Source organism: Mustelus asterias, chromosome 22 (genome assembly GCF_964213995.1).
Source record: "Mustelus asterias chromosome 22, sMusAst1.hap1.1, whole genome shotgun sequence".
Classification (NCBI taxonomy): Eukaryota; Metazoa; Chordata; class Chondrichthyes; order Carcharhiniformes; family Triakidae; genus Mustelus; species Mustelus asterias.
In genome coordinates this window covers 4,953,434-4,963,198 of record NC_135822.1, presented here as the reverse complement: position 1 = coordinate 4,963,198, position 9,765 = coordinate 4,953,434, and the positions used below count along the sequence as shown (strand labels likewise).

The 9,765-nt window shown below is 46.8% G+C and overlaps 1 protein-coding gene across 18 annotated transcripts in view; it reads right to left on the bottom strand.

Moving 5' to 3' along the window:
* Window positions 1-675: 675 nt before the first annotated feature.
* casz1 (castor zinc finger 1) overlaps window positions 676-9,765 on the bottom strand; it is a 445,565-nt gene continuing 436,475 nt past the window's right edge. For all 18 annotated transcript variants that reach the window (XM_078238639.1, XM_078238637.1, XM_078238654.1 and 15 more), the window contains one exon: window positions 676-9,137. In XM_078238639.1, coding sequence (XP_078094765.1) covers window positions 8,101-9,137 — 1,037 coding nt within the window. In that variant the 3' untranslated portion in view covers window positions 676-8,100. The remainder of the gene's footprint in view (window positions 9,138-9,765) is intronic.

The following is a 9,765-nucleotide window of genomic DNA, read 5'->3' as shown; positions in this document are numbered from 1 at the left end:
TCTAGTTTCCATGTTTCTTCCTCCTTTTGGCATCTCATTCTTTAAGTTTAAAAAAAAACACTTTGAGGGCGATTCTCCCCCCAAAGATTCTAAGTGTCGAATTCGTGTAAAAACTGGAGTAAATCACGGTGTTTTTTCAGTGGGTGTTTTGAACAGAATCTCCCTCACTCTGCGCACTGCCGAGAGCCCTAGGGTGAATCACGAGAAAAATCAGGGGGTGGGGCCTATTTCCACAGGAGAGGCCGGCAGCGTAGCGCTGACGGCGCCACTGTGCGTGCGTTGATCTGTCAGCGCTGAGATCGGTGCATGTGCAGTGGCCCCGCACCGCTGGCCTCCCATTTGCTGCCCAGCCCGCGGCCCCCACATGCTGGCCATGCAAACCCCCCCCCCCCTCAAACGGCCCGATTGTTGGCTCCCCCACCCCCCTCCCCCCCCCACATCGCCCACCAGAGGCCCCGCCCTCATCAGGCCCTGTTCCCCCCTAGGCACTGCCCTGTGCCCAGTGGGCTGCGGAAAACAGGCCTCCGCTGAAATCTCCCGGCCCGTTGTGATGCAGAAGCAGCGCTGTGGGATGGGAGAGCCACCCCTGCCCCCCCCCACCCCCTGCGTGTTTGTATTCCGTGCGGTCGTCCCTCGATGGTAAAGGCGATCTGAAGAAAGAGTGACGACGGCTGCTGGGGTTTTTTTTTTCCAGTTTTTTATTGAGTGAAAATCTCAAACCCTTGCATCAAACATGCAAAACCAATCAAATAAATAAAACACATATATTAAATTTCTAACAGCACTAGATTCAAGTGGAAAAATATTCAGTTATCAATAACATAGGTGCCGAGGGGGTCATATTCAAGTATTGGAGAACAGTTTTCCCAAACCATATAAAAAAAGTTGTTGTCTCCATGTATAGAGCCATGTACATCGTAAGTGGATCAAGTTCTCCCCACAGAGAAAAAAAATTACACAAATCCATATGATCTAGAGATGGCTTCATATCCTAGTGTGCAATATTTATATCACAAAGGCTAGAATTCTCATTTGCTACATTGTAATCTTTCCTTTTTTTTTCATCTCCAAGAGATCAATCCAGTTTTAGTTAAATTAACAGTAAGATGATTATTTGCTTCAGCAGCTTTGACTATTTAAAAGATTTGGAGGTTGTTTCTGTCTGGTTCTACATAATCACTATTTTCTTTCCTCTTTTTGTGTTCTGGTCGACTATCTACACAATGCCATCTGGCAAACATCTACTGATGTGTTACCCGTTTTTTCAAAACAACACAGGAGGGGGGTTGCGGGGGGTGGTGGGGTGGGGCGGGGGGGGGGGAGGTGGGGGGGAAAGAAGGAGAAATAAACTTTAACAGCTTTGGATTTCAATGCTCTATGTGTTAAAACAAAATGACACATGCCAAGTTAATCCAAGTGCATAACCTGCTTCCCAGCACTAAGCAATTTACAGGTCTTTTTAAAAAAAAAACTTTTCAAAGTACATATGGAATCAGAAAATAAAAAATAAACAGAATTAATATTGCCTGTCTTTGTGTCTGACGTTTAAATAGAACCCACTATCGGATAGGCAGCAAAAATAAAGAACACACAAAAAAAAATAAAACTGAGGGATATCGGTATTAAATTAACTAGTAATTAATATTCATAGACCTAAGTTAATTCAAGTTAAACCTGAACCACACTCTGTGTCAGTGCTAACAGTCTATGTCTTACTGTTAAAGAGCCGTGTTACACTGTCAACGCGAAAGGAATTGCACACAAAACTACGGGCTATTCCAGAATTAATCCTTTTCTTAAAAAGAAATCCTTCAAAAACTGAACATCTGATTTTTATTACTCATGTGCCTTTAACCCTTTGCGAACTGGCGGGTTTTCCTTTTGGAAGGGGCCGGTGCCTTTGAGCAGCAACTTTTAAATACATATTATTTCCTGCTGACGCGACGTCTGTGCAAAAACAAAACACACGTACATAATGCCGGTTCTTATGAAGCGCGTTGAGGGTGAGAAACACAGGACCACAAACATACACGCATACGGCACGTCTATCTAATGCACAGTGACAGGGATGGAGCAAAGTAATCTTGCTCTGTTACAGGATTTAAGTTTTATTTATTAGTGTCACACAGGTAGGCTTACATTAACACCGCAACGAAGTTACTGTGAAAATCCCCTCGTCGCCACACTCCGGTGCCTGTTTGGGTACAGGGAGCGGGAATTTAGCATAGCCAATGCACCCTAACCAGCATGTCTTTCGGACTGTGGGAGGAAACCCACGCAGGCACGGGGAGAACATGCAGATTCCGCACAGACGGTGACCCGAAGCCGGGAATCGAACCCGGGTCCCTGGTGTTGTGAGGCAGCAGTGCTAACCACCATGCCACCCTGGATTTGATGCTGAAAGGTGTCCTCAAAGGGTTAATGCTACAGTTACAGTTGGGCCCCGGGGGGGGGGGGGGGGGGGGTAATAATCATTCTTAAAGCCACAGTAATCCCTTTTCATGACACTCTTGGAAGGACCTTATTCTGGACAATGACCAGTTTAGTCAGTGTGTGCTGTAGCCCTGAATAGTCCATTGCAGCAATATCTTGCTCGCATTGCTCCAAAGCAAATTTACCACCATTAAATAATCCTAGAAATGGGGAGAGAGAGTGAGGAGCATTCTCTCCACCCTTAAACTTAGGAAGGGGCTACTCCTGCTTTAAGACTTGGCAAACTAGTCTGCATCCTCATTTTTCCATTCATTGTAATGGGTAGGGTCCACAACTGTCATTGCTAATGTAAAACTAAATTAGTGCAAACTTATATATATATATGTTACAAAAAAGACAAAAAGAGCAGGTTAACACGCCCATTATCATCAACACTCGTCTGTAATGCTTCATCTAATAAGATGTAGAAACACGTACCGTAAAGTTAGCCATTAACTGCTCCCACCAAACCCCAAGTATTTGCACGAAGTGTAGCATTAGCAGAGTGGGTGAGACTGTGGAAAATATCTGCCAGCATTGCCTACTGATTAATTCATTTAAAAAAACCATTGCTGCTACTTGAAACATTACTTTTTAAAGCATATTTTGAGGGCGAGAGACAGAATCTTGGGGAGTTCACAGTAAGAGTGGGAGAGTGCCTGTCAGGGGATTGCTTTCAAAGAGACAGTAAGGGCTGGAAACACTCAGCAGATCCAAGCAGCGTCTGCAGAGAGAGAAACACAGTCAATGCTTGGAGAGCAGTCACCTTTCATCATCACCGGATAGATTTGGAGATGGAGCAGGACTTAAACAAGTGCAGAGGCAGGATTGGGGTGGGGGGGGAGGGGAGAGAAGAGGGCGTGGGTAAGTACAGAGGCAGAGTGAGGGCATGGGGATAAGTACAGAGGCAAGGTGAAGGGGATAAGTACAGAGGGAGAGTGAGGGTGTGGGGCTAAGTACAGAGGCAGAGTGAGGGCGTGGGGGTAAGTACAGAGGCAGAGTGAGGGTGTGGGGCTAAGTACAGAGGCAGAGTGAGGGCGTGGGGGTAAGTACAGAGGCAGAGTGAGGGCGTGGGGGTAAGTACAGAGGCAGAGTGAGGGCGTGGGGGTAAGTACAGAGGCAGAGTGAGGGCGTGGGGGTAAGTACAGAGGCAGAGTGAGGGCGTGGGGGTAAGTACAGAGGCAGAGTGAGGGCGTGGGGGTAAGTACAGAGGCAGGGCGAAGGCATGGGGGTAAGTATTGGGGCAGGGTGAGAGGGAGTGGAGGTAAGTACAGAGACATGGTGAGGGGGGTAAATTAGGAGGCAGGGTGAGGGGGTGAGAGGGAGTGAGGTGAGGGGGGTAAGTAGAGGCAGGGTTAGAGGGGGTGGGGGAAGTACAATGGAGAGGTTCTGTGATTGGGGGGTGCGGGGAGGCAGTATTGTTCCTCTCTCCACAGAAGCTGCCGCACTGCCTGAGCATTTCTGGCATTTTCCATTTTGAATTCAGATTTCCAGTATCCGCAAAATTTAATGTTTGTTCTGTAAGTTTTTCGGAGAGAAGCATTTATTACCACCAGCATTCTCCACTGATCTCAGTCTTCAACAACCTTTGCTACTTGCATGGATTTTTTAACCTTTATTCTCAATTTTAAAAACGGACTTTCTATAACAATTCACAGTGATTACAGATCGTTCATCACCGTGTTATTCCAGTCAAACCATCCAGATCCAACTGCCTAGCACAGCAACACTTCCCATCGATCTCCATCCCTCCAGTGACCCGTTTATCACTGACAATCTTCAACTATTCCCCCAATAACCTTTCCAAAAATTCACTCCGCTGATTGGGTATTTATGCAGAATTCCTGTCTGACGTTAGGCAGCGTGTCAGGATTAGGCTGGGAATTGGGGAACTGACTACCCTGACTACTGAAGAAATAGATCCCAAAGGTGAGGGTACAGGCGAGGGGGAAGATAAAGGTGAAAGTGTGGGTACAGGTGCAGGTAAAGGTGAGGGTGTGGGCGTGGGTGAGGTCAGAGGTTCAGTTTGGGGTCAGAGGATCATCTTGGGATCAGAGGATCATCTTGGGATCAGAGGGTCAGCTTGGGGTCAGAGGGTCAGCTTGGGGTCAGAGAGTCAGCTTGGGGGGTCAGAGGGTCAGCTTGGGGTTGAATAGGATGCAAAATTATGAACAGCGTCATTGACCACGAGGGTGGATGGAATTCGAGCTCAAGGAACAGAGTCTCTGATTGGGGGAAATGCCTTTGACAAGAAGAGAAGAAACAGGAGCAGGGATAGACCATTCGGCCCATCGAGCCTGCTCCCCCCACATTCAACACGATCATGGCTGATCTTTGGCTTCAACTCCACTTTCCCACCCACTCTCAATATCCTGTTGGTTTTCCCCATGGAGAAGATTGTGTCCAATCCAGGACTGGGCTCCATGCGGGGAGAGCCAGGAGCCATCAGTGGACGCTGAACCCAATGTCTTAGGGTGATGTTGAAGGGCAGTTTGTAGATCAGAGAAACGTACAGCAAGGGAGGAGGCCATTTGGCCCATTGTGTCCACACTGGCTGACGTGGAGCCACCTAACCTACTCCAACTTTCCACCTCTTGGTCTGTTGCGTGTAGGGCCTGACACATCAAGGACTTTTTCAATGCTAGGAGGGGTCGTGCCTCTACTGCTGTTCAGGCAGCGAGTTCCAGATCCTCCCCTGCCCTCTGGGTGAAAGAATTTCCCATTGAATACCCTCAAAACCTCCTACCCTAAGTGTTCCCCCTAAGTGTCATGAACCTCCCCCACCCTATTCCCCAACCAAGAGGAACTGAGATGCCTGGGGATGCAATTTGCTGAGCAGTCTGTGTTGTTAGCCCCTCTCTAGTCAGCACTCTATGTTCCCCGTGCCTATGACATACACCCGGCGTCCAGGCCGCCCTTTCCTGACTGCAGGAGTTTAAGACCAATAACCCGACACACTTTTGAGTCCCAAGGTTGCTGCATTCCTTTCCATTCAGGGCACCAAGTTATACAACCATCCCCTTTTTCACCCCGTCTGACTTTACCAAACTGAATGTTATTGAGTCAAAGAACTTCAGGATGATCTGGATAAAACAATGCTTCCCCAGTGGTGTATTTTTTCTGAACAATCTGGAAAACCTAAAAGAATTGAAGACATTTGAAAGTTCAGAATTGAACTTGTCCAGAGTCTATACTTAGGAGGACCAATTTATCTGGAAAGGAGTTGGTATATTTACAATAACAGAATTTTATAGACATTTACACTGGCTAAACTCCACTAGTTAGTGACTAATGAGGTGTTAAACTGACCCCTTTAGCTGAGTAATTAATTCCTGAGTCTCCAGTAAAGGTGGAAATGGGTGTAATTAATCTGCCATTGAAATGTGTGTCTGAACTGCAGATCTATACAATTAGCAGAGTAAGTATCCGGAGAAATCAAGAGGCTTTGGAAGAGGGAGCAATGAACTTCAAAAGGAATGGTTACAGTATCGAGGAATAGACATTCTCCTGAATCAGCTGAATGCTAGTGTGGAAACAAGCGTCAGTGTGCTAAACTCACATGGGTGTGCGGGATCGGGGGGCTGCTTTGAGTTAGATTAATGCGGGCAACACTTTGCACGTATTTACAATCTCTCAAACTCCTAAGTGAAAGGAAGTGCAATTTGGAAAATAGAGAGACTGATTTCCCCATCTGCTGTGCGGCAGCCGTGTCTATGACCCTCCCCAGACTGGATTCAATTCAAGGGTAAAAATTGCCAGGCCTTTAGAGAAAGAGTGAGGAAGTGGGATTGATGGGACTAACAAAAGGTAGGCACGATGGACTGAATGGCCTTGTTCTGTGGTCTATGATTTACCTCGCCCTCTGGCCTGAGGTGTGGTGACCCTCGGGTTAAATCACCACCAGTCAGCTCTCCCCCTCAAAGGGGAAAGAACAGCCTATGGTCATCTGGGACTCTGGCGACTTTTATGATTCTAAGATAAAAGCATCTAACGCCAACCAAACATCTTCAAAGACGGCAGAGTAACTTGGTTACTAATTCTGGTGGAACAGGGTAACTACATTTCTCCAATGAAACTGACAGACAGACGGATATATCGAGATGGTTTTCCCCTTAGAGTGCATTGAAAAATTGGCAAATATGAATTGCGCAACAAAATGACGTCTCATCTGTTTCCTGTAATTACTTTCAACTTGCAAGTACTATACTGTATTCAGTTTTAAAGATACAAAGGCCCTGCTTTTAAATAACCTTAAACACAAGACAGAAACGTTAACCTTTGATCAGAAACTCATTAAGTAGAAACTCAAGCGCACACTTTTAGCAGAGATACCACAGCTTTAAGCCTCAAAAGGGTGAAGAGTTAGATTCAATGTGATGGCAAATGATTTGCAAACAACATCACCAATTTTGGGCCCCAAAGTATCTACAATATTCATCCTGATTTCTGCTTTAAATATAAAAAATAATCTTACTTAATCTCACTCTACCTAGGAAACAAAAACAAAAGTGGAGAAACTTTTTCGAAGCCACAAGGCTTCTTTACAATTGTAAATGAAAGATCATTCTGGAACAGCCCAAAGACCAACAGAAGGAATGGAATGGAAGAAGCTCTGATGGCAGTAGCAAGTGACTTGGGATGATACGACCCAACTCCAGAGTGAGAAAGTTCTTGGGAGAGCGAGAGAGAGAATGAGAGAAAAATCTTCCAAACAAAATAAATTAAGAGCAGAAATGAAACTTCATTCACTTTGAGCGCAAACACCGCAGGTTACACGAGAAAGGTTCGTCAATCTGCACTCATCTAAATGCTTTGAGATTTACCAAGAGGGAATCGTTTTACACCGTCCTTTATCTTAAAAGTCTTCTCACCTCCCACGGTGTCTTTCTAGAGTTGACGCTGGGACTGACTACAGAAAAGTGGCGATTTAAAACTGCCTTTGTAAGTTCTTTGTTTGCACACTCTGCCTTACCATAACGTACACTACAGCTCAAAACTGCTTAGGATTCTCGGTATCATATACTGTTTTTTTTTCTTCTTTAAAAATTCCAAAAATGAAAACAATAAAATCTAGCAGACATGCACACACGCAACCAAGGAGTTTTCGATAGCAAAGGTAATACCCAAATATTACATGATGTCCAACTCTAGAAAGGTCGGATTATAGATTTTCGATTTCCCTGCATATTAAAAGGGTTTAATTATGTTGGTCGGGTTGTAAACATCTTTCGGGAACAAACTCTTCCTACTGCTGCTATCTGCTCTTCACATACCATCTGAAGCCAATCGTTTTGTTCATCTATATTCGTGATTCTTTTATTGGTTAAGGGCACAGTCCCATCATCAGCAGCTGGTCTGGAAGCATCGCTGTGGCTGGAGGAAGCTGAGGAACTCTCTATTGCAGAGCTGGAGTGAAGGGAGCACCACCCTTATCCCAGGCCCCTCGAATACTACAGTGCCTGGGGAGCTTTTGTGGTTAATTCTACTACTTTTTTTTTATTTACGGAAAATTGTCATCCCAGATAATTTAAACAAGTATACAGAGAACAGATTCTTTGTATGGGGTGGGGGTGGTGGAGGAGGGGGGGGGGGAGTTGGGGGCGGGGGAGGGGGATTGACTGTCCCCAGCTACAGCCCTGTTGTGTCATCTTTTTCAGTCATGTCCACATTTCCGGGCATGGTGCCATGGGTGCTGTCAGAGTCTGTGTTGAGATCGTCATCATCTTCATTCAGTTCTTCGTCCTGCGTCATCTCGTTGTCATCCTCGGCGTCGCCGGACGTGGCGGTGACATCCTCCGGGGCCGCCCCGGTGACCGAGGCAGCCTCGTGGGGCTTTGTGCTGAGATCCAGAGAATCGTTCAACCCGATCCCGGCGGCGTTTCTGAGGAAGAAGAGCGAGCCGTCCACGTTGGTGCTGAGGTTGAGGGAGCCGTCCAGGTTGAGGGAGGATCCTTGCGAGTCGTACTCCGTCGTGGCGTTTGTGCTGTGCGTGACCTCCCGGGTGGGTGAGACGGAGGTCATCTCCCCGCGTTCCAGCTTCTCGTGCTTGCGCTTGTGCGAGTCCATCTGAGACATTCCCACCACCGTGTGTTTGCAATCCGGGTAGGTGCAGTGGAAATGGGAGCACTTCAGCTTGTATTTACAGTCAGGGACCTCGCAGTCCACGCTCGAGCTGAACTGGCAGAACCCGGCGGCACTGATCACGTCTTGCTTGCCGTGGTGCTTTCGATGGGCGGTCACCTTGGTGCTGTCGGTGCAGCGGAAGCCGCAGCGGAGACAGTGAAAGTGAGTGCTGTTTCCCGAAAACTGGCAGTCCGCAAAATAGCACCGCAGCGAGGACTTAAACCGCTTGAAGTCGTCGAGTACCAGATTGTCCACCCGGTCGTGATGCTGGGCGTGCTTGTACATATGGGTGCGGCCACAGAACTTGTAGCCACAATTCTCCCGGGTGCAGTGGTAATGGGTAACCTTCAGTGAGAACTGGCAGGAGGCGTCTTTGCAGTCTTCGTACAGATCGTAGCGTTTGAAACCCTCCAGCATCATTCCTTCATCCAACATCTTTCGAGAAGAGGCTGTCTTACGCCGCTTTCCGAAGGGAGACATGTCCTCGATGATCCAGAATCTCTTCTTTGCACCAGAAGCAGCTGGGAGCGAGATTGTGTTCCCTGGAAACAGAAAGAGAGGAACATCAAGACTTTACACTCTGACAGTCTGATTTTAGACTGTGGTCACGCACATTGGAGAACGTAACAATCACATTACAGTCAGCAATGCAAACCTCTCCCTCTCCATCAATGGGGACATTACCCAATGAATCGACTACATTGAAAAAATGGTACAAATTATACTGGATTGGATATACCACAGAGAACGGGACAGAAATAGATCACTCAGCTTGACTAATCTATGGTCTTTCTGCCTCACATCAGCCTCATCTGATCCTAGATATCCTCACTGTCAGGTGGATTCTGTGTCTATCAATGATGTTGCAATTCTCTATCGCTCAGAAGGCAAGTACACGGAAGAAGAGAGGGTGAGAGAAACACTTGTGTCTATCTTTGGAAGCACCTTTGGGAGGCAAATTTCAACATGTAGGTTTCTTCATTCTTAGAAACACAGGAGCAGGATTAGGCCATTCAGCCCATTCAGCCCGATCTACCGTTCGGTATCTTAGAATCTTAGAAACCCTACAGCACAGAAAGAGGCCATTCAGCCCATCAAGTCTGCACCGACCACAATCCCACCCAGGCCCTACCCCCATATCTCTACATATTTACCCACTAATTCCTCTAA